We start from the raw sequence: 24,269 nt of genomic DNA, 5'->3' as shown, positions 1-24,269 counted from the left end.
CTTGGACGCGGGCGGCGCCGTTTGCGCCTGCGCGGGGCGATTCTCCCGCCAGGCCCCACCCGCTCCGTCCCGCCCGCGCCTGCGCACAGCGCGCTTTGTTCCCCCTCCCCTCGGCGCATCTCGCTCCCCACCATTTTGTGCCGCGATCGCCAGGTTCGCTGCTGGGTTGTGCCGCGTCCTCCTGCGCGTTCGGGCTCGAGGCGAAATATCGAAGGGGCCTTGATGGCGGAGAGTCAATCAGCGGCCGGACTGGGGGATTTCACATCCCTTGGTGTGGCCGCGGCTTTTGGTTCGGAACCTGAAACCCGGAGGCTGAGCGAGCTGCGAGTCATCGACCTGCGGGCTGAGCTCAAGCGGCGTAACCTGGACAGCGGCGGCAACAAGAGCGTCCTGATGGAGCGGCTGAGGAAGGTGCGGCGAAGCGCGGCGGGGGGAGGCGGGGGGAGCGGCGTGCGGCCATCCGGGTCCTTTGTCTGTGGCGCTCTCGGCGCGTGCGCGCTCGGGGCCGGGCCGGGGCCTGGAGCGGGGCGGCCCTGAGGGGAGCGGGGCTCCGCTGCGGCTGCCGGCACCCGCGGGCTGTTGTTGGGCACCGGAGCGTTCCCTTCCCTCCCGCCGTTGCCTTCGCTCTGTTTCACGGCACCGCTCTGCGGTTTGCGCGGTCATCGCCGCTCTGGAGCGCGGCTCAGGTTGCGCTGGATGGAATGTGAGACGGCCCCGGCCTCCCGTCACTGCCTGACCCCGACGTCCGCGCGTCCTTTCTCCGGTTTACTATCCCTTTCCCCCGACATGCGTACACGTGCCCTTTCTCTTTGTTTCTTTTCGTACTTCTATACCCTTCACAGAATGGGTAGAGCTGCAAGGCATCACAGTGGGTCACCTGCTCCAGTAGCGTTTTGTCTTAGAGACCGTGGTTCAGGATTTTGTCCAGACAGTTCTTGAATATGTCCAGTGAGACAGACTCCACACCCTCCCTGGGCGGTCTGTTCCAGTGCGTGCTCATTTGCACTGTAAAGAATTTTATCCTCCTGTTTAGGTAGAACTTTCTGTGCATCAGTTTCTGCCCTAATGCTTGGCACCGCCACACTTGACCCGACTCTATCTGTCCGATCTCTCTAGAATGCATTCCCACAGACTTCCCTGAGGCCAGGACAGCCTTTAATGGCTTCTGACAGGCCTGTACATTGAGAAAAAACTCTTGCACCTGAGCTTCTGTAAGAGTCTCTCCTAGTTTTATACTGTTAATGTGCTTACCTGAAGAGCAGGGAGCTTTGCTCCCCACCTGTAGCTTCATTTGGCTGTGGGGATGTGTTGCACCCAATTATTTAGTATTTCTGACAGGTTATTCAGCTGCCAGGCTGTATGACCTGAACTAGGGAAAGACACTAATATTTCTCTCTGAAAAATCCTTAAGATGCAGTTGTGGTTAAACCGTAGCAGGCTGCCAAGCACCTCATGGCCACTCACTCAGGATGAGGGCTGAAAGTGGAAGGGTAAAAGGGAGAGTAAACTTGTGGGGTTGTGATAAAGACAGTTTTATAGTCTTAAGAAATGTAAGGGCAAGAACAAAAGACCAACATAGATTAAGGGAATTAATAAAGCACACGAGAGAAACAAGCAATGTGAGAGAAAAGAATTCCTTACTGTCAACCAGCTCAACTGATGCTGAGCCAGACCCCAGGTAATGGCAGCACCAGCAGCATCCACCAGTTTTCTTGCTGAGCACAACACCCTCTGGTCTGGAATATCCCTTTGGGCAGGTGTCCAGCTGTGTCCATTCCCATTTCTTTGTGCCCCCCTTCTCACTGTGGGGCAGAATGGAAAGCAGGAAAGGCCTTGACACTGTATAAGCTCTGCTCAGCAGTACCCAAAACAGCTCTGTGTTCTCAGCACTGTTCTCAGCACAAACTCAAACCACAGCCCCCTGTCAGCTGCTGTGAAGAGAATTAACTGCCCTGTCCACAGCCAGTACAAATGCACACCAGCAAACAATACAGTGGATATCATCCCTGCTGTCTCCAACAGGCCATTGAGGAGGAAGGAGGAGATCCTGACGAAATTCCTGTGGCCTCAGAGCTAACCACAAAGAGAATGCCAAAAAGAACTAGCAAAGGTACGGTGTCTGGACGCTTGCAGTTCCAGTGTTTGCATGGTGCTAGAGTTTGGCATGCAAACTTGTTTTTTCCTGCTGAATTACTGTAATTAAAAAAAAAAAAAAAAAAATCACTTTTTTGCCTTGTGGAAAATGGTAGAACTCTGTTGCATTTATGAGCAGTAGCCACTTTAAATGATAATGTGACACCTGGCTGTGTCAGGTCTTGAAACCTGAAGATGAAACTGTAAATTGCAGGTGTTTCTGTATTTGTGATCATGAGTAGAGTTGTGTCAAGTACAGAGCAAGCAGCTGCAGCAAAAGCTCCATAGAAAGCCTCTGTAATTACACTTCAATTATACTTAAACTGTAACTATATTTAACTGTATGTTGCTTCAAAATATTAAATATTGTACATGCCATTTTACATGTGGCTTACTTGAGTTGCTCATAGCTAGTTCTTAAATATACTTTCTGATGAGAAACAGACTATTAAGATGCTTCTTTTAAGACAGAGTGGTTAAAAATAGAAAAAGAGCTGTTTTCTTTGAATAGCAGTAGGAGTTTGGGGGTGACAGGTGTGCATAAATGTGATTTGTGTGCCCGAGATCTTGAAAGTGAACGCTAATTCTTAAATCCATTTAATTAAGGGAGGTAGGTGTTTTCGTAAGAATCTTAAAGTGTTGCTTTTAAATGGATTACCCAGAGGCTCTTGCATCTTTTTGGGTATTGAAGTGTTGTGGAATGAAACTGTAGCTTTAGAAAAATACTGTAGCTCTAAAAAAAAATACTGTGCTGCTTGTAGTTCTTGCTGCTGGCTTTTGTGGAGTAAGGTGACCTCAGTTGCATCCATACAGACCCAGACTTCTGTATCAGCCTCTTAACTATTGTTGTTACAAGCTGAGTGTTCAACTGAGAATTCACCAGAGCTTAAACATGTTACAGAATGTAGTGCTACATCTCACTGCAGTGATACTGTTTTTAGGAAGAAAGCCTGAAGAGGAAGGTGTGGAAGACAATGGTCTAGAAGAAAACTCTAGAGATGGACAGGTAAGCGAAATCATGATTGCAGTTACTAAGTGTGCATCGTGTAACCTGTAATAAATGCACATTTACCCTTTTTCTCTCTGTAGGAGGATATTGAAGCAAATCTGGACACCTTGCAGGATATTGACATGATGGATATTAGTGTATTAGATGAAGCTGAAATAGATAACAGCAGTGCTGTAGACTGTGGGGAAGATTATAGTTCTGACAATATTCTCGATTCCCTGTCCGATAATAAAGATAATGTCGAAGCAGAAATGAAAGAACTTCCTGATCAGCTTACAGAAAATGAGGTGAGTGAGTAGAGGTATTTTTGATTTTTCAGAACATATTTAGTAGGGATATGGGCACATGAACAAGGTATTTCAGTCCATTAGAATATATGACCTGAATGGGATCTGGATTCTTTTTGCCATTCACCACTCTGATGTCCTACTCTTATAAATGGTAAATATTCTTGGGGTTTGAAATGTAGATGAGTCACCATCTTCCTTACCTTGCAGTATTATCTTTGCTTGCTGTGAAAGGAGCCTGGAATTCAAAATCCTGTATTAGTTTCTGTATTTCCTTTTCCTGTTTATATGTGTTAAAGTGTATATATGCATACACCCAGCCATCCAGGTATTTATAGATATGGGGAGAGAGAAAAATAAATTTTCAGCTGAGGTAATTTGGATATCTTTTCTGCAGAAATAATACTCTGGTTTAAGGAAGTTGGGTTGTTCTGTTTTCTCATAGAGGTTGATAAAAGAAGAACTTCCCATGTTGCCTTGTTCTGGCATTGCCAGGCTTTTGACTTCGTTTTGAGAGCAGCTTGCAGACAGCACAGGGTTATCCATATGTCACATTCACTCCCCAGATATTATCCTTCTTGGATCCTTGTGGGTTTGGTATTTTAATTTATTTTAGGCTGTTCACTCACCAAACAGAACATACTCTTCTAATTTGCCAACTGCATATCTGCTTCAACTTCTTATCATTAACCTTCCATCACCCAAAAAGAGAGATTTTTCTCAAACCCTTTGTGTTTGATTAGTCTGTCTGCCACAGGAAAGCCGAGACCCTTGGGCCACAAAGTGTCAGCATCTGGAGACCCTTCACTGGGCATTCCCCTGGATCAGAGAGTGGTTCCAGTGCCCTGGGGAGGGTCCCACAGTCAGAGCCCCACAGAGACCCCTGTCCCGGGTCTCCTCAGTCGAGTGTGTTACTGCAGCGCTGGTGGTGCTCTTGAAGGACTCACACTGAACCCTTTATGGAGTGACATCATTAATATAATAGAAAATTACAACAGGTTAAGGTTCCAGGATCGCTGGTGGTAGGATCTGTCTGCAAAAAAACCCCACACTATATTAGCCATTTAATTCCTAGCAGAAGCTGGCTGGAGTTCATCATTCATCACGCTTATAGTACAATTCTTACCACCAGACATCCCTAAAGGGGAAAAGACAGATTCAGTCTGTTGCAGTGGAGCCTTCCCTAACTTCTCCCCAATTTTAATTTTTATACTATTTTTACATTTAGGTGGAACTTGAGTGACTCTGGTGGTACGTCCTGTTCGGTGGGGGGTGGTCATGCCTTGGAGGTGGGTGACATCAGTGTGACATCTGAGGTGACCCTTGGCACAGACCTGTGCGTTCTGCTGGTACAACAGCAAGAAGTCTTCTTTCTTTTCCTTTGGTTGGCAGCTGCTCTGTGGCTTCTCAGCTGCGAGGTACTGCTGAGTCCCCCCTCTTGCAGGGGTTTCAGCAGAGCCTGGCTGTGGTGTCTGCACCCCAACAGACCAAACAAACACAAAGGCTTGGAGACAATCTCCCCTTTCATGGGGCTGAACACAGAGTCATTGCAACAGCATCCCCTTCACCTGAAAGGCAATTCTGTGGTGTTCGGTAAATTAACTTCATGTAACTGATGAGTTATGGCCGTATCTTACCCTCAGCTCATTAAAGGAAGATATTTGGGGGATGTTTACAGTCTGGAAGAGTGTAAACCTAAGTCAGCTTTGTTTTTAATTTGTTTCCTTAATTTAGACACTAAAGTTAAAAAGTGGGAAAGTGAAAAAGACACGTTCAGTAACCACAGAAATGTGAGATAAGACTCTAAGAGTAACTTTGAAATAGACAATGTCCTGTTGAAATTAAAATGAAAAGTAATTGGAGAAAGATACTTAAATATCAGGTATGTTTACACGTTGGGTCATACTCTGAAGTAGCAATTGAGATCTGTCAAAAACTTTTAAATATTTGTGGTTTTCTTGAAAGGGAAAATTAAGTACAAGTGTGTTCTCCTTAAGCTACTTTTGGTAAGAAATGCTTTCATTTCTTTCTTACACTTTTAGGAAGATTATGATGAAATTGAAAACAGTTTAGAAGCCTCCTCTTCTGATTTAATTGAAATGAAGGTAAACTGAAAACGTAGTTGTATGTTGTATTATTTATATTTACTCAGTTGTCATATGGTAAAAAAGAAAATGTGACCATAATACAAAATTGTAACAGAGTCCAAGACATTCATGACCTCACACAGCACAATTGAGGGTGCCCTGAGGTTTCTTCCCTATTTTTCAGTCAGCTTTGAAGATTTCCTTCACTTTATGGCAGATAGAAAGGATTTTGTACTGCTGATTTCTTCTCTCTCCCATGATTATATGAAGTAGTAGCTGGGGTTTGTTTTTTTACTCTAGTTGGTGTAGTGATACACAAAGGTCCTTTATTAGTCTCTTTATAATTCAGAGTTATCTGGGAAAATGCAGTTGTGGCTGATATTTTGATTTGGATTTAATGTGCCAGAAAAGTTCCTTATATAAAACACTAATTTCCAGTGGATGGTTAAAAAAAAGGCTAAATGTAGCAGAAGAATTTGCTTAGTTTTTAATTTTTGGTATGGGCAGGGAGTTATTATTATTCTGTGTTAGAAAATATATTTTATAAAATTCTTATTCTGTGGTCTTTTTTTCCTAAACAGAAAATGGAGAAGCTACACCTGGAGCCAGGTACTGTTAAAGAAAAACATATTCCTGTCTTTTCAACTAATACTTTTTAAACCATTAACTATTAAAAAACCCAAGCAAACAAACATAATTTGCATTATTTTTATAATGGACAATCCAGATCATGCAGGGTCATAGAGATTGGAAACCCAATCATATCCCCAGATCTGTGAAGTGATGCTTGAAATACTTCCAGTGAAATGAAATGGTTTAAAAACCTGTTAAACTACATAAATGGATTTAGAGAAGTATAATCACAGTTTTAAAAGCTAAATATTCTACTTGTAAACAGATCTTGTGATATTGCACACACCTTAACTCTGTTACTAAGTAGAGAGCAGTGAAAGCAGTAAAAAGATATTGTAGGGCATTAAAATGTAAAGATTAGTTACTGGATACAGAAGAAAGAAGAGAGTTTCTTCATGGAAATTTCATACAGATACTTTTCCCTTTCTGGACTGCAAACACACTCATGCACCATCAGAAGATGCCCAGTTCTCATGTTGGACTTTCTCTGCTAAAAGAATTTCACAGAAATTTAAAAATTGAACTCTCAGTGCCTTGATACGTTCAGTTAAGCATCTCGGACTCTGGAAGCTAACTAGAGAAGAAACAGAGCTGAACGATTTGCTGAAGAATATGAAGGCTGAGCCCGAAGTTTTTTGTTAAATCTGTGGGGGCATTTTTCTTGGCTGTTGAGGTGGTAGGGCTGATTTGGCAGTGTGTGAGAGAGCAGTTAGCGTGGTAGGCGTAACACTGTGTACACTAGGGTTTTCCAATCTCTGTGTAGCTTAGCAGTTCTCTTGGTGTTAGTGTGGCAGCCATGCCAGTTCCACGTTTGTGATTGCTGTATTTCCCTGGTGATTAAATCTTGTGCCATTCTATTCCTGTTAAATCCGTAGAAAATGAGAAAATACTCGACATTTTGGGGGAAACTTGTAAATCTGAGCTACTTAACGAAGAACCCGCGGAAGCGGAGCGGCCGCGTGCGCAGGAAGCCAGTAACGCGGGGCCAGGCAAGAGGCTGGCTGAGGAAGAGGACGCTCTCGCTGCCGCTGAGCTGGAGGAAGATGCTTTAGCTTTGGACAGCAAATCGGCCCAAGCTTTGGCAAGGAAGGAAGCAAAGCGTTTAGTGGTAGCAAAAGGGGAGACAAGTGAACAGAGCCCCGAGGAAGAGGCCCCGGACTCTGAAGGTGTAGTGGTAGAGACCCTAAGCGATCAGAGTAGCAAACGCTCCCAAGGCCTGGAAGCCTCTAGTGGGGAGACAGCGGAGAAAGGCGCAGGTGCCGAAGCCAGAGATAGCAAAGAAGATGGCAAGAGAGCAGAAGACAAAGCTAATTCTGAGGAATCTTCCCCTGCCACTAAAGAGTCCTCAGCCAGTGAGGGCGGTGATCAGAAAAAGAGGTTTGTTTTTTCTCCGTTCTAGACCAGATGCTATCTTTTATCATTGGTCCTTAAGTGATGCGAATAAGCTGTTTCCTTCAATTGGCCTCCGAGACTGATGAAATTGTAGCCTATTCCTAAAGGTCTCTTTTATTTCTCCATGTGCAGATATTTTTATTTTTTTTAAACGCAGTGGGTTTGATTTCTTTCCTTCATCAACCTTCAAAGGTTGTTTTCCCAAATTACTCTTATTTGTAATCATCTTCTTAATGTAAGTCTGTTTAAGAATCTGACTTCATTATTTCTTGTCAGATTTCTTAAATCCAGTATACAAAGGTGTGTTTTCATTTGCAACATATTTTCTGGTAGGTATTTAATTTTAGCTTTTTTTCATAGTTTACATTTAGTCACTTTTCTTTCTGACTTGAATAATGTGGTGTTTTGTCTTTAGCCCTGTTGAGGAGGACAGAGATACAAAGATAATCTCAAAAGATGAGAAAGGTATGTTTGTTTTCGGATGTAAAGCTTCAGTAGTTGCTTGGATAGCTGTTTGTTTTGGTTGGGTTGTTTCAGTAGAAATTGACTGCAATCTTTGCAATTGTTAAATAGCATAAATACACCTCTTTCTGCATTTTCTTACTAATGTCAAAATGATATTTTCCTTTTATTCATTTTTCAGAACATGTGCATTGCACTGTTACGTTTGTATCTTGATTTTTGAAGGCCGGTGTTCATACATGGCAATTATGTCTTTTTTGGCACTGGAGATGCCCACTAACAGCTGTTAATGAGTCAGGAGCCTTGTGCAGTTGTGTTTGCTTTACTACACACTTGGAATTCTCCTTCCCATCTTCTGTTTTGCTGAAGTAATTTGAGATCCAGTATTCATGTATTTAAATGCCACAAACATTACAGCTGAATTTTGTCTTGAAATTATATTGATTTTATTAAATCTTTGCACAGATCCTATCTGTGGGGTAAATACGTGTCATAAGCAAGAAGAAAATACTTTGATCAGTGTCGGGTGCCTTCATACTTCTTGCTTTTAATATATCAGGCAGCTGAGTCTTTGCAGCTCACCCCACTTCTCTGTTCTCTTCTGCCTCTCCAGGGCAGAAAATTTAGATCTGACTGCTACCATTTCCTACATGCTGCTTCAGCACTTTAAAATGTGGAAGTTCCAGCAATTCCTATAAAAATCAAGAACCTCGTTCTGAGGTCTGACAGCCAGCTGGACAGGAGGAATTGGATTGGTTTTAATTTGGTTTTGCAACCTAGACTCACCTCCCTGTCAGCTGCTTTTTCTGAGATCCTGGGTTCCCCCTGTTTGCACAAGCTGCTGGACCTCCCTTGTTAGGGTCAACTTACTTCCAGTGTGTAATCTCATGTTCTCTTATTTCAGAGTATTTCAAGGAGTTTTCTGTGCATGCTGTCCTTCACCTAAGGACTTGATCTTGAGTTCTTTTGAGAAAACTCTTCCCTGAGTTTGCTTTCAGAGCAACCTGCAGGAATGTGGTTGTCTGAAACCACCTTGCTCTTGCGCCCCTCTCTCCAGTGGATGTGCTGTGTTCCATAACTTCTGTTTTATTTATCTTCTGGCTTAGTGAACAGCAGTGGTGAGAGGGAGCTGCTTGACTGTGTAACATTCTCTGCATGCAGAGCAAAGTGACTGAGCCAGAAGGAACCTAAAACAGGACACACAAGTCAGTTCTGACTTACACATTGCTGTTCGCACACCTGCATTAAAGGATTTTATTTAGGATAAAGAGTTTTCCATATTCCATGCGATAATTATGAAAGTTGTGTCAACAAGAGTGCAGAAAAATAAATTTATGAGCTTACCCTGGTGGATTTGGCTGTTGATGGATGCACATCTGAAAGTTCTCTCCAGTGTTGATGCTTGGCTCCCAATACCTGCATTGTTCCTGTTTCTAAGTTAAATATTTTCAAGTCCCAGGATTTCTTTGTCTTAAAAGTGCAGAACCATTGCAGGAGCACTTTTTAAAGTCTTATGGGAGCGCAAAACCTGGAGAGATTAAGACTGATCAATCTTTAATCAAAAAGGACATTAACGCGGTTTTAAAAATCTTGAAAAACTCATTTGTAAAATAGCAGAAAAGAGAAAAATGAGTACTTTCTTCTTTCTCCAGGATTCTGCTGCCAGAGTAACTGCAAGTAGTAATGTTTAAATTGTAGAAATGTGTGGAGTAAAAGCATCAAAGCCTTTGGCCCAACTTTTTAAAATGCCAAGACAATGCATCTCCCATGTATTTGTGTGCATGACATACCTTTGTCCTTTCCCATCTGAGATAAATGATGGCAGGTGTGTACTCAGCTTTATACAAAAAAACCCCCTTAGGTTTGGGTGTTTTTGTAAGAGATTGATACAAAACACTGCATCCTTTCCTAGGAAACCTGTGTAAATAATTAATAACTGTTCTCAGTGACTTGTGCCAGTGACTGACATTATCAGGTAGTAGAAGATGGAAAGGCACCGAAATAAAACAGCATTTTTGAAAGGTTCTGGGCAAAATTACTTCCCTTGATGAAAGATGTTCTGTAAAATTCCACGTATCACCAAAAATCCCAGAAGTATGGATGTGAGGAGCTGGAGTGAAACCCATTCACTGAGTCCTTGGAATGGCCCAGACTGACAGAAGGGCAGTACAGACATTTCAGAGGAGGCTGGGAACAGCATCCTTGTGTGCTTCCTGCAGACACTGGACCTTGGGCTTCAGTTCACTCTTCAATCACTTGATTTGGGTGTTCAGACTTGGCAAGTTTATTAGCAGTTATTAAATCACCTTTGTAGCTGAGATGCAGAATTGGCCAGGTGTTCTGTAATTCTTACATGGTTAAAACAAGCCAGGTCTTTCCTAACTCCTGCAGCTGAGCTCAGACTCCACATCCCAACTGTGGATCTGTGTGGGCAGAAACGGAAATTTGCTTTCTTGGTGGTGAATGGCTTTCCTTGAGAGGAATTCTGCATCCCATCAGCGTTTCCTTGGATTTAAGATAAAAGGGCAAGGCATGAGCACACATGGGGTGCAGACAGTTCCCACAACTCCTGCAGGGCTTCTGTCTTCTGTAAATTACTGGGATCTATCCTGGCACGTTTTGATGGGCCTCAGTTAATTCAGAGGTGCCCAAATCCTGTTGCTTTCTTGAAGAATGATATAAAATACTTCTGTATCAAAACTCCCACCCAAATTTTTGGACTTGTAATGCACCTTACATTCAGCAAAGCAAATCATGGGAGGAGAATACACACAACACATTTCACTTGCTCTGTGATTTTAAAAAATTAAAGATTTGTGATCCTGCTCTGTTGTAATTCACATAATGATTCAAGTAATCAAACCAAATAATTAGGATTTGGGGTATGTTTTGGTTTTGTCTGTTCTCCCAACTAGGTCGCAGTGCTAGCGGTTCTGGTAGAAACTTTTGGGTGAGTGGATTGGCTTCCACCACCAGAGCTACAGATCTGAAGAATCTGTTTAGCAAATATGGGAAGGTAAGAGGTTACTTTTGTTGGTTTGTTTTTGTTTTGGTGTTTGGTTTGTTTGCACAAGTGTATTTGAAACCGTGTTAATAATAAACTCTCATCACTGAAAGTACCCATGAAAGGAGTCCAATTATCAAAAATATAGTCAGATATCAAGGAAAAATCACTCAAGTACACACTGAATGACTGGGGGTTTTTATTCTGTTGCTGAGAATATATAAAATTAAATATAAAATTCCATTTGTGGTCCTTTATTTAAAATGATCAGTAAAATGGTTACACACACTTCTGTGCTAGAGTGTGGTATCGTCACCTGCTAAAAATTCACAGTCAGCTGTGAATTTATTAAAGATTTCCTTAGGACTAAGTAAAATATGCAGTAAAAGTTGAGACAGAATTACTGGGGAATATCTTAGGAACTGCCTTAGTAACTCAAATTTTAATTTATCAAGAGTTGTCAGTTCCCTTGAAAAACACTTGTTTGGGTTGTGGGGAGGTCCTGCAGCTGCTGTTAAGGACAGATAAAATGTCAAATCTCCCCGTCACTGGAAAATTGAAAGAGTTCAATGAAAGGTTGACACCAGAGCCATCAGAAGGGATTTTTGTCAGACCTCTGAAGCCTATTTACAGATTACTACCAGCAGATTGCAGTAAAAGCAAATTGTATGTGCTGACAATCAGCCATTGGATGTTTTACTGATGAAAATTCTCTGTACCTATTTGCAAAGTCATGTTTAAGTTCCAAAAAATTGATTAATTGTAGCACAGCTTGGAGTTTAAAAGTCATGGGACTTGTAAAACATTTTAATGCTCCTTGTAATGCAATACTTCCATTGATTTGCTTAGAATTCCATCTAGTAACCTAAAATGTTGATCACAGAGATGTGCCACAAAACTTTAAATGTAATTAAAAAATAAACAACAGCCAACCTAGTATTTGGCCCTAGATGAGTGCCATGAAACCATTTAGTAATTTAAATAAAATATTGTTATTTTTTTCAGGGTATTAGTAGAGGCAGAGCTTCCTGGAAGTAGATGTACTTGTGCAATAAACCAAATGCTCAGAAGTAGGTTCTTTATTCAGCTGTACTTTAAAATATCACTCCGAAATATGATTGATTTCTGTACTGCAAAGTGAGCTGTATTGAATATCTGAGCATATGTAAACACCATTTGTGTGACTTGTTCAAGCTCTAGATTTTGGGGAAACTTCTTCTTTCTTAAACGATAGAGATAACATTGTTGATCTGCCTCAGCAGTAACATAAACATTTTTTGGAGGGAAGGTGGCACTTAACAGTTGAGCATTCATGTGGAAATTTACTTTAAAGTTTGTATTGGTTTTAGTATTTTATGCTAAAGCAAAGTGATGCTGTTGATGTAAAGTTAGATGCCTTTAAAAAAAATTTTTACTGTCACCCTGAGGTCTTTCTCTGGAAAAGAATTCAATCTTTAGCTCCCACCTCTTGGTGTTCAGCTTTTGTAGCATTCCACTGGTAACAGAAACACGGTTGGCTCCAAGCAGTGCTCGTTTTGTATTCGTTAATCTTTCAAAAAACAGAACTTTCCTGCGTGGTAATGGCCAGGAATTAAAAAGAGCAGAAGTGAAGCTTTGTGGTTCTTGCTGTTTAACCTTGGAGATTGGTCACAGAGAGAGTAATTCCTGGTTTTTTTTGGGAAGGTGGTGGGGGCCAAGGTGGTGACCAACGCTCGCAGTCCCGGCGCTCGCTGCTACGGCTTTGTCACCATGTCCACAGCCGAGGAGGCCACCAAGTGCATCACCCACCTGCACAAGACAGAGCTGCATGGCAAGATCATTTCTGTGGAAAAAGTGAGTACTGGGCCTCAGAGATACCGAATTCCCAGCAGATTGTGCAAATGATCGAGGCCACATTCTCAGCTGATGATGTGCAAAATAAATTTCAGGCAAAAAATGAACCCGCTGGGAAGAAGACAAGTGAAAAAAAAGAGAGTGAAGCAAAGAGAGAAACAGTCAGTGAGAGGTACTGTGTTAAAAATTCTCCTACCAAAGGTGTTTTGCTGTTCTTCAGTCTGTGTTGATGTCAGGAGAAACTAAAGCTACAGTAAGAATTTTTGTGGCCACCGTTCAAAAAGAGGAGTACATGGCATTTTTTTCATATTTTTCTACAGGATAGACTTCAGTTGATGTTCAGTGCCTAATTTAAAATGTTTCTATCACATGCTTTAAAGTAGGCATTGGAAAGTTGCATTTTCAAGCACACCTTTTAATTTAGCTGTATTTGAGGTTTAGTAATGATTGTGGGGCTTTCATGTGGGAAAGACCATGTGAGAATTTTGATGTGTGTGTCGCTGTTTCATTACCTTGTGTCTCATTGGAACAGGGTTTCCTCCAGGTCCCAAACAGTTCAAACAGAGTGTCCCAGATCTGTTCTCAGATCAAGTTCCTCTTGAGCACTCTGCTCTTCCTCTCTAGCATTGCTGAAAGCAGCTGGAAGAGGCACTAAGAGTGAATTAACACTCCTTGAATTATCTTTGAGGCATAACCTCTGTTAAATGCTACTTGCTGAGAAATTTTTGCAGTTGTTTCACCCAGTTGCCTGACAAAAACTGGGTGAAATTGTCATGTTGTGTAAGAAACTTTGTGGGCATTAAGCACTTGGTGGTGTGAATTTATCTTCATGCTTCCTGTTGAGACCCTGAATCCTTGGCTGAGTTGTTTAACTACGGCACAGGATGGTCTGAATATCTTGTTTGATGGTGCAGGAAGGAAATGTTTGGGAATCTAATTCTGGTTGTTATTACATTAGAGTTCTACTTTGTTGCTGGCATTTCCCTTGAATTTTCTTTTCTCTTAGTCTGTATTAGTCTAATCTCTATCAATATCTGTCCACAGACCTGGTGGTCCTAAAAGAGATGAGAAATCTGACCAAAAAGATGATCCTAAAAAGACAGAGGATAAAGATGAAAAGGAAAAAAAAGATAAAGATGACCAGAAGTCTGGTTCATCAGATCAGCCTAAAACTATTAAATCAGGTAAATTGGCTGTTGGTGTTTTATACAGATATGTTGATGTAGGAATATTTAATTGTAGGTAGTTCTTTCCAAAAATAAGTTCTAGGATTGTTTCAGATCCTTACTTGGGAATCCAGAATGAATAAGGAGAAGGGGAGATGTTTGATATTGTGCAATCCTTAAAAGAAGTACCTGGATTAGGTGGAGTGAAGTGTTTGATTTTGAAGAGAGGGTTAGATGCCCATTTTCACATTTTAGAGAACTTGTGGCGCAGCAATGAGTGGTGTAGATCACGTAGTTGATTGTTTCTTTCCACTTCTGATTTATTTAGGAAGTAAAGGAACAGAGAGAACAGTAGTCATGGATAAATCCAAAGGAGAACCTGTTATTAGTGTGAAAACATCCACTACATCAAAGGACAGAGTAAGTGAAGCTTCTGCATGGGAAACATTTTCCTTAGAAACAGATCCTGAATCCTCCTAGGCTGTTTAGAACCCACGCTTGTCTCGCCAGTTTGTCCAATTAGAGTTTCCCTAATGTGGTTTTAATTAGTAAAATACCTCTAATTTGGTTGATACAGCACTCAAATCCTGCCAAACAAATGGGGCAAGGTATTAATGTTTTAATATATGGTGTCTGTAATGGTAAAAAAGAGCAGCTTTTGGCAAAAAACAGGGACTTTGAGACATGGACTGTACAAATGGAAACAGAGCTCAGGGTATTGTTTGTGATGGTTGTCCTTTAATTAATTAAAGTTTCTCTTTTAAATACAGAGTGTTAAGAGCCAGGACCGCAAATCAGAGAGCAGAGAGAGACAAGGGATTGTCCCCTTTGACAAAATCAAAGCACAGCGAAAAATGAGGGAGGCAGAGCAGCGCCGGTAAGAGCAGCACTGACGTTGGTTGGGGTTTTTCCCCTAAAATAGATAGAATTTTCATTTTTAATGAAATAAGAGAGAGGAAAAAGCTTTCAATTTTTTTTCCCCCACTTATAACTTTGTTATATTTTTATGGGTACCTATTGACCCTGATTTAGATGTTTAATTATTTTTGGTGAGGCTTTTTCTTTGTTTTCATACGTTTAATAGGTTTCGTAATGTTTAAAAGTGATAATTGCTGTCCTTCAGATTCCTTGCTAGAGCTGTGACCTGAATTTCATGTTCTCCACACGTTACAAAACTTCTATTTCTCACCTGAAAGTAGTCGGATTGAACAGGAGGAAAATGCTTTTTTTATTTTTATTGAAGAGGAAAAAGTTTCTCCCTCACAGTTAAATCCCTGAGCTTTAGTGGAGTCATTAGCCACCATACCATCCTGCCTTTCTTCACAGAAATAAAATATTCTTCACAGATACTTTATTTCAACATAAGAAATGAACTGTGGGCATTTGGATTCACATTCTCCTGACCATATAGAAGTATTTGTGGGCATTTGGATTCCACTTCTCCTCACCATATAGAAATATTTGTGGGCATTTGAATTTAGTTTCTCCTGACCATATAGAAGTATTTGTGAGCATTTGGATTCCGCTTCTCCTCACCATATAGAAATATTTGTGGGCATTTGAATTTAGTTTCTCCTGACCATATAGAAGTATTTGTGGGCATTTGGATTCCGCTTCTCCTCACCATATAGAAATATTTATGGGCATTTGAATTTAGTTTCTCCTGACCATATAGAAGTATTTGTGGGCATTTGGATTCCACTTCTCCTCACCATATAGAAATATTTACGGGCATTTGAATTTAGTTTCTCCTGACCATATAGAAGTACTTGCCCCCAGGAATGGGTTTTGTGGGAGACATTTGATCAGTCTCTAAATAAATTTGTGTGTACGCTTACACACGTGTGATTTCAAGGGGATGATGCAAGTTCGCAGCCACTGTGCTTTTAATTTTTAACATTCCTTTTAACTTCCTTTCTCTGTGGAAGCATTTCACGTGTGACTTCTGTCTCTGTTGAAACAGCACCCGCGAGCGCCGGGAGCGGCAGCAGCACCTCCAGACCATCCGCGAGCGTGAGGAGAGGGAGCGGCTCGAGATTGCTCGGGAGAGACTGGAAATCGAAAGGCAGCGCCTGGAACGGGAACGGATGGAGAGGGAGAGGCTGGAAAGGGAACGGATGCACATCGAGCACGAGAGGAGGAGGGAGCAGGACCGGATCCAGCGCGAGAGGGAGGAGCTGCGGCGCCAGCACGAGCAGCTGCGCTACGAGCAGGAGCGGCGCTCTGCCATGAGGAGACCCTATGACATAGATGGGAGGTAAAGCCACCAAATCCTGCTGATGCCAGTGGGAGATGTCACTGCCAGGTTCTGTCTCGTCTGCCTGGGCTGGAAAAAGCCATACACACGCTCTCAGCGGTTGGTTGGTGGAATTGTTTAATAGCCCAGGTTTTTCAACACCCTTTTGAACTGAATTGTTCTTCTTTTGGTTTGGAAGGAGGAGCGATATCAGAAAGCATTATCTGGGCTGAACTGGGTCTGTTGTTTCTCTCAGGAGGGATGATCCGTACTGGCCAGAGGCAAAACGAATGGCCATGAACGACAGGTACCACTCAGACTTCAGTCGCCAGGATCGCTTCCATGACTTCGACCACAGGGATCGTGGGCGTTACCAGGAGCATTCAATAGACAGGTGGGTGTCTTTCCTCCACTGCTGCCTGGAAACAAAACACAGAAATATGTACTTAATGTCACATTTTGCTGCCTTACTCTGTGCTTAGTCTGTATTTTATTTTTCAAGTGCTGCGTAGTGGTTGTGGACTTTCTCTTCCAAAACCATGAAGGGATTTGTAGTGTGCCATGAGTTAAAAGCTTGGTCAGAGTGTTTTGAGATGCTGTTTCACATATTCCTGAAAATTCTGAAAAACTTCTACATAATATTGTAGGCACCTAGAATTTTAACAAGAATATTTTGGTTTTTATGTTAGGACTAACTGTATTTCCCAGGAATCCAAATTGTGTCACATTTTCCATATGTTCCAGCTGTTTATCCCTTTTGTGGATAATATGGCACGATGTGGGAGCAGGATTTTTCATCTGTGTTGTTAAATAAATGGATTTTTACAGACTGCTGTGTGTTCTACTATCACAGTCTGATTCTAATTGTCTGTTTCCAGGAGAGATGGATCCAGGACAATAATGGGAGATCGGGATGGACAAGTGAGTTTCTTTATGGAGCTTCAGAAATATCTTTACATCTTACAACCTGGTTTTCTATAGTATGTGTGTCAGATTATATTTCAGTAGTTGAGAATTACATTATATCTACCAAAGTATGTTGGAATAAGCAGATTGTCCTGTTTACTTCAATAAGATGAAATTCAATTCAAAGATTTGTTTATTATAAAAGTTAAATATAGTTATTCTGATAGAAGACAAAGCAAGTGAGTTGTGTCAAAATACAATATTTCAAAAGATGGCATAAGAGACAAAGGTACAAAGTACAAATTCACTCTGTGAGGTTGCATGGCAATAACAGCTGAACTGTAGAGATGTTTGTGTTTGAGGACTGGGGGAAAGACCTTCAGGGCTCATTCAGGCAGTGACAGATGAATTTTATGGAGTCATAGAATCCTTAGTGGCCTTCACTGTGAGGTTGGAGGGACCTGGATGAGCTGGAGAGTTTGGCTAAGTGGAGTATCCTGGAGGTCAAGAGCAGGAAATGCAAAGTCCTGGGCTGCTGTTACCGCTGTGCATTAAGATCTCGTGGGAGGGAGGATGTGGATGAAGTGTAGCCAGGTCCCCATTGACGAGACAATAGTCCCCGAGCACAAACTGAAACACAATTCCATCTGAAGAGAATCCAAATCCCCTGTAACTGGGAGCACTGGAACAGGCTGCATGGAGAGCTGGAGAAAAATCCTCACAACCCTCTGGGAGACTCTGCTGGCAAAGCCTGGACCCAGCTGACCCCGAGTAGATGTCAGGAGGTCCCTTCCCTCCCAGATGATTGTGAGATGGAGTAATTGCAGCCGAGCAGCTTGAGGCAGTGAGCAGGTGTGCGCTGTGCAGCCCTGTGAGGGAGCTCTGTGCCTTGCAGCATTACCCAGACGAGCGCCACGGAGGCCCCGACCGGCACTCGCGGGACTCGCGGGAGAGCTGGGGAAGCTACGGCTCCGACAGGAGGATGAGCGAGAGCAGAGGGATCCCCCCACAGTCACGGTTGGTACTGGAAACACCTCTTCTTGTGCACCTCAGGAGTATTTCCATATGTCAGAGGTTTTGGAAGATGTTCTTTTTTTCCCGGCGAGCACCAAAGGCGTGTTGGATGGACTGCAGATGATTCGATGATGCCTTGTGCATCAAAACATGCACTTACCTGATTTTTTTAAAATAATTTCACATCTTAAAGTCATAATGCTTTCCATTAATTATAACTTAACATTTCCTATCAAAGCTTGGTATTTTCAGGATAGGGGTTCTCCCCCAGTGTCTTATTTATTTGTCATCTTAGTTGGTTTGAGCAGAAAGATTCTACTGAGATTTTACTTAACAGCTAGAAATAATACAAGGATCACATGAGCCTTGGTAAAGCACTTGAGTAAGTTTGTGACTTAGATTCAAATACAAAAACTATTTCACGTGCTCTGGCTCGTGTGAGAAGATGGGAATTTCATTTCTTTGCAGGGATGGACGTGACTGGGGAGATCACAGTCGGAAGTTTGAAGGGCACCAAGATCGTTCCTGGCAGAGCAGCGTGGATGGAGGGATGATAGGACGGGATCATGAGAGATGGCAGGGTATGGTTCTCTCACAGCTCCTTAGCTGTGCTGTGTAAAATGCAGACATTATTCTTGAGGTAAAACTCTTGCTGTGGATATAAAGGAAGCATTTGAACTTTTTTAGGTGGCGGTAGAGGCAGACCTGGCCATGTGATGCATCGTGGAGGCATGTCAGGGTAAGAACTTTAAAAGGAGCAGAGTGTTTTCCTCTTAAGGGACATTTCTTCTTTTTAAATTGGTCAAAGAAACATGGGAGTATCGGTTATCTAATTTGTTACTTAAATGTCAAGGAATAATAAAATATCCCCATGGTTTTTATGTAGTGCATTTTATGGAAGAGTGAAAACAAAAAGAACACCCATTCTAGCAATCTGACTATACCAGCATGAGAGGATATTAAAGTGTCTGAATCCCTTTCCAGGCGTGGCAGTTTCATGCAGGGTGGCAATCAGAGTCAGATCATGCACGGAGGAGGAATGCAAGGAGAAGGATTTGCTGGCCAGGAAAGGGCAAACAGACCGAACGATCCTCGTTTCAACCGTCGCTACTGATTGTGTTTGGTTTATAATGCAAGGTGGCAGGTGAAACAAATCTGTTACCCAGGGTTACCATTAATTGTAACTTATGGGCTACTGTAAGTGTAATTTTTTTTTAAGCTGCTGCCATATTACGTCACTCAATCCAATGTGAACTCATTTGTTTTGTATGGTGTTGTTCATATGCCATTTAAAAATGTTTGTTAATGAAGCATTCCATTTTCCATAAATAAACGCCAGTTTACAGTTACTTGCTTTGTTTCAGCATTCCCTGTCAAACAGATTTCTTCAGCTATGTGTTAAACCATAACTTAGTTTCAAAGATGAAGTGTCAAAATGCCTTACAGGTGTCCCTTTGCACTCCCAGAAATTGTGAAATCCTGTTTTACCTCAGTTACCAACCCGTGTAACCATGGCCTATGTGCCATCGTGGGAGAACCATTAGCGGATCACAGCTATCAAAGTTTGAATGCCCTGCCACTGCAAAACTGCCACAGGAGCTTGTAGGGCAAGTGGTGAAGAATTTTCATCTGGTGTCATTTGCAATGTAATGTCTGAAAAAGGAGTGACATTCTGTGATAGCAGCACAGAGGTGCTTTGTGACCCTCTTGCAGGTGCTTGTCAGGATCACTTTATTTAGCTTCTGATAGAGCGGGGTAGTCCAAAACTCCACCAGTCTTACAGCACAGTAATTTTACCTAGCAGTCCATAATTTCCTTAGAAGCAGCCACTGGCTGTGATTTGGCATAATTTTGTGTTGAGGAACTGACACGGTCAAGATTGGTGCAAATGATCTGTTGCTTTGTCATATGCAAGTTAAAATTTGTCTTTGTGCAGACATCTCTGGAGCAACATGACCTTGGCCTTACCTAAAATGGCTTTTTTATGGTGCCAAGGGGAAAAAAATTTCCTGTTACTTTCATTTGTAGGTTTTTTTCCATCTTTAGAGAAAGCATTTTTTAATGAGTTGCCTGAAGATATTTTTTCATTCATCAGTGGACAAAGGAGGTTAAAATGAAGCTTTGGAGAGCAATCATTTAAGGGCAGAGAAGTAAAGAAGATCCTGAAAAGCACGGAGAACTCAAGTTCTGAGCATACCAGAGGTGCAGTATTCTGTTTGCAGGTGATGTGCTTTGTCCAAAGTGGTTACATTTGGTTTGTAGCAAAAGCCAGAGAGAGGACTCTCCAGATGAATGTCAGAATTTTATTAGTGGGAGGTTTGGCCTGATGAGAAGGGGGAGTAGACCTTTGACCAAAGTTGTGTTGCTTCAAGAGCAGTGGGTGTTGGAAAGTTAAATAAATGTGGCATTAATAGAGGTTATCTGGGTTCTGGGGTGCACTGAAGCATCTGGCACCTGCAGGACACAACTCCAGGTTTTACTGAGCTTGGAGCTTCCATCTGGACCATCAGGTTTAAGAGCTGCTGATGGACCCGTCCTTCAGGAATTAACTAAAGCACTTTTTAAAGCCATCTGCATCTTAGCCAAATCCTCTGAAATCTCTGGGCAGTTGGCTTCATCGTGTATCTGTTAAAAAAAGAAAACTGCAAATCCTTCTTCATCCTAGTGTTTTAAATTTGCTTCCTGACTTGGGTAAGGACACATCCTGCTCTCCCCTCCTGCTGTTCTCTGTTCCGCAGCTGTGTTTTGGCTCATTCTGTAATTATAACAATCCTATCAAAAAGGGTTAAAAACACAGAATCAATTTGTAACTTTATTTTACAATAGTGGTGCCCTCCAGGGCCACTGGTGCTCCTTACATTTGCCTGGGCTGTGAATTAAAAACTGACCTTGCCAAAGTTTTTATCCACGTTAAAATGAAAATATGCACAGTCTGCCAACTGAGGCATAGTGCAAATCACTATGAATCATCCTAGGTCATCTTTTACAGCATCTTTTACTATTAGATTTTTAATTTTTTTTGAACTCTGGTTGGCTTGGTTTGAATTAGATGGCATTCACCTTCAAGGTTAATTCAACTTCAAAATAATCTATTTAGTTTCCAAGCTCTAGAACAGAAGCTGTTCCTCAGCACGTGGCCGTCACTTCATCACAACTGATCTGTGATTCCTGGAGCCTTGGATCAGTGCTAAGACAAAGCGATTATTCCACTCTGCAGGTTAAAACCAACCCAAATACAAATGGGAGTTCCAAAGTCTTTTATTGTAGCCCTTACACGGCCGAGCTGCCCTCCAGAGGGGTGGACTGAGGCAATCCTGAACCCTGGAGAACGTGTTCATTTCACAAGATCCTTCACATATTTCCAACCTTCCACTGTGTATTCACAGGCCCTGGTGGGAGCTACAGACAAGGCAGACATGACACTGTGCACTCCTGCAAGGGAAGCAGAGAAGAATCAGCCCAAGATCATCATTCAAGCCAAATCTCCCCGTTTCCAACACCGCCACTGTAGATCTCTTGAAGCTCTGAGTTTTTGTGACACAGAAATTCCAACTTCAGGGCCTGTGCATGAGTTAAGACTGAGCTCAGTTCTTTGTTTTAGTCCTGTTTTATTTCTGGCCTTGCCACAGACTCCATGAGTGATGCTGGACATGTCACAGTTACTTGTGGATTTGTGTTTCCTCACAATTACATGAAGACACTTTGCTGCACCATAAAAACTATATATTACTAGGTATTTAGAACATGCTTTGGCCTTCAAACAAAAATATCTAAAAATCAAACAACAATGGGAATGAATCCTCATCCCTTCTGAAAAGACAAGGACTGAATTCAGACTCAGTGAGCAGTTATTTTACCTTTATTCCAGGAATTAGAGATGGAAAAGTCAAATTTTGGAATGGATGGGAGCTAGAAAGAAAGAGAGAGACAAAGTATCAGCACTCGAGGGGTTTCACTTGGAATTCACATCACCCTGGCAAAGCCTCTTGACCTCAGATCTCAGAAATACTTAGGTGCCTATTCCCTGTAAGCCTCCAAAGAGACCAGACATGATGCTTTAAGTCTGGGGTTTGCTCTTTCCTGCAATACAAAGTAGGTACAAAAGGTAGAACATATTTATTATTTAGGTGCTCCTGAAAAAAAAAAACCAAAAAAAATCTCCATGGCTGTCTCAGTTACAGCTGTCTGTAATAGGAAAAATGCTTTTCAAACTTTAAGCAAAGTTTGAAATAACGTCTGTGAGCAATGTCTCTGCCCCAAATTTAGAATTTTATTCACCTTCCATTTCAATCCTCTTCAAAATACTGGCCATGTGAAATCCAGTTTCAACAGTAAAACTGCCAGCCTCACTGGAATCAAGGGTCTCAGCCTCATATTTTCTCTTGCTCATTCAGAGGTGTCTGTGTTGCAGGGGTACCTGAGCAGCCCTTACCTCCCAGCCCAGGTAATCTGTCCACTCCTGGATAGCTGGAGGCAGCGTTTCTTGAGCTTTTCTGAGTGCTTCAGCACCTTCTGTGCCACTGCCCAGCAGCCCCTGGTCATATGCCACGTACACAGCAGCTCCAGCCAGGCCTCCTTTGATCAGAAACCTGAAAGAATTGAAAGCAGAACAGTTCAGTTTGTGTTCTGACCATCAGTGCATCTCTCTCTGGTTGTGACTGCCAAAGAGGATATCAAGAAAGAAATCTCATGTCTTGCTGCAGGCAAAAATCAGCAGAAAAATACCTACCTATGTTCCTTGCCTTCCTAGGACAACTGTTCCCTGTCAGCCCCTTAAAACTACACCTAATTCTCATTTTATCAGTGACGGTTTTCAATATTAAAATGAGAAAGTGTCAGGTTCCTCAAGAGCATGTGCCACTCTTTAAAGCCTGAGATTCACTGGCATACTCCTCTGCTAAAAGCAATTAAAGGATTTTGCAGTGGGCAAGCCATCCACGTTAATGATGTGGTTCTTCATGATAAATCTGCCATTTATCTAATAAATGCGACAGACACCAAGATCTTGTTAAGCTCATTGCAGTCCAGTGAACACCTGGCCATGGTGTTTCCATTGCCAAGGCTTTTAGAGTTTCCCTGCATGATGTGCAGTCACCAGTTTTACAGCTGTGATGGCAACCTACAAAAGGGAAGACGAAAATAGAATATTTGGCCTTTATTGGCATTTCCATTATAAATAAGAGATCTGAGGTGACTGACTTTCCCAGACTCACAGGGCAGAGAGATGTTTCCCCTTTAAAAAACCCTTGCCCTTTAAAAATAGCAAAAGCTATCGTACAAGGGGACAACCCAAAACTTGGCAGACAGCGGTACTGCAGCAGTAGGACATACGACAGATACAAGACAGAAGGAAATTTTTTTAAGTCGCGTACTCACACGCATTTCGGGGAAAAAGGATTTCTCTGCTAAAATGCACCATTCTCCCCCAAGGACAGACACCCTTCTGCACTCCCTCCCCGTTCTTCCCCAAGGATACCCTTCCGCACTCCCTCCCTGTGGGTGTAAGCCGAGCTCCGAGCTGTTCCCGGGTTTATGTTACGTGCCCATGCTCGCCCCCAGGCAGCGGCAGAGCCCTGCCCGGCGTGTGCAGACACACACGGGGAGCCGCCGGCAGCGGGGGCAGGCGAGGCCAAGGGCGCGGAGCGAGGCGAGCAGGGCCGAGGGACAGAGCCGGCCGCGGGCCTGGGGACGGGCCGGGGAGCGCTGAGGAGCGGGGGGCGGATGGTGGAGCGGGCCGGGCGGGGAATGCGGGGGGGAAACGCCGTGCGGAGGGTGCGGGAGGGCGGGGGCCGGGCCGGACGGGCGGGCAGGGCCCGCGGGACTCACTTGACGGCGGGGAACAGGCGGGCGGCCATGGCGGCGGCGGCGGGGCCGGGACCGTCACGTGCCCGCGGGGCCCCGCCCGCGCCGCCGCCGTGAGGGGCGTGAGGGGGCCGGGCAGGGCTGGGGGTGTAAGGGGCATGAGGAGAGCGGGCAGGGCTAGGCAGGGCTGTGGGGCGTGAGAGGACCGGGCAGGGCAGGGCAGGGCAGGGCAGGGCAGGGCTGGGGGTGTAAGGGACGTGAGGAGACCGGCCAGGGCTGGGCAGGGTTGGGGGGCGTGAAGGGCG

General features: G+C 43.0%; 2 protein-coding genes across 2 annotated transcripts; one reads left to right on the top strand and one right to left on the bottom strand.

Moving 5' to 3' along the window:
• The first annotated feature begins 71 nt into the window (after positions 1-71).
• On the top strand, positions 72-19,511 carry LOC120763286 (scaffold attachment factor B1-like). Its single transcript, XM_040086460.1, has 21 exons — positions 72-411; positions 2,023-2,110; positions 3,075-3,139; positions 3,223-3,429; positions 5,472-5,534; positions 6,098-6,125; positions 7,025-7,526; positions 7,957-8,006; positions 10,919-11,019; positions 12,691-12,840; positions 12,936-13,012; positions 13,885-14,024; positions 14,335-14,426; positions 14,777-14,883; positions 15,970-16,263; positions 16,499-16,636; positions 17,121-17,163; positions 18,044-18,165; positions 18,631-18,743; positions 18,850-18,901; positions 19,147-19,511. The coding sequence occupies exons 1-21, from the start codon at positions 223-225 to the stop codon at positions 19,274-19,276; spliced, it is 2,751 nt and encodes a 916-aa protein (XP_039942394.1). The 5' UTR covers positions 72-222; the 3' UTR covers positions 19,277-19,511.
• Positions 19,512-21,402: 1,891 nt separating this feature from the next.
• Positions 21,403-24,054, bottom strand: MICOS13 (mitochondrial contact site and cristae organizing system subunit 13). The gene is made up of 4 exons (XM_040086459.2): positions 23,989-24,054; positions 22,595-22,751; positions 22,020-22,071; positions 21,403-21,594 (listed from the first exon to the last, which is right to left on the bottom strand). Exons 1-4 carry the CDS (start codon positions 24,015-24,017, stop codon positions 21,497-21,499), a joined length of 336 nt encoding a protein of 111 aa, XP_039942393.1. The 5' UTR covers positions 24,018-24,054; the 3' UTR covers positions 21,403-21,496.
• Positions 24,055-24,269: the final 215 nt, after the last annotated feature.

Source organism: Hirundo rustica, chromosome 26 (assembly GCF_015227805.2).
Source record: "Hirundo rustica isolate bHirRus1 chromosome 26, bHirRus1.pri.v3, whole genome shotgun sequence".
In the NCBI taxonomy this organism is placed as follows: domain Eukaryota; kingdom Metazoa; phylum Chordata; class Aves; order Passeriformes; family Hirundinidae; genus Hirundo; species Hirundo rustica.
This window is presented reverse-complemented; position numbering and strand designations above follow the sequence as displayed.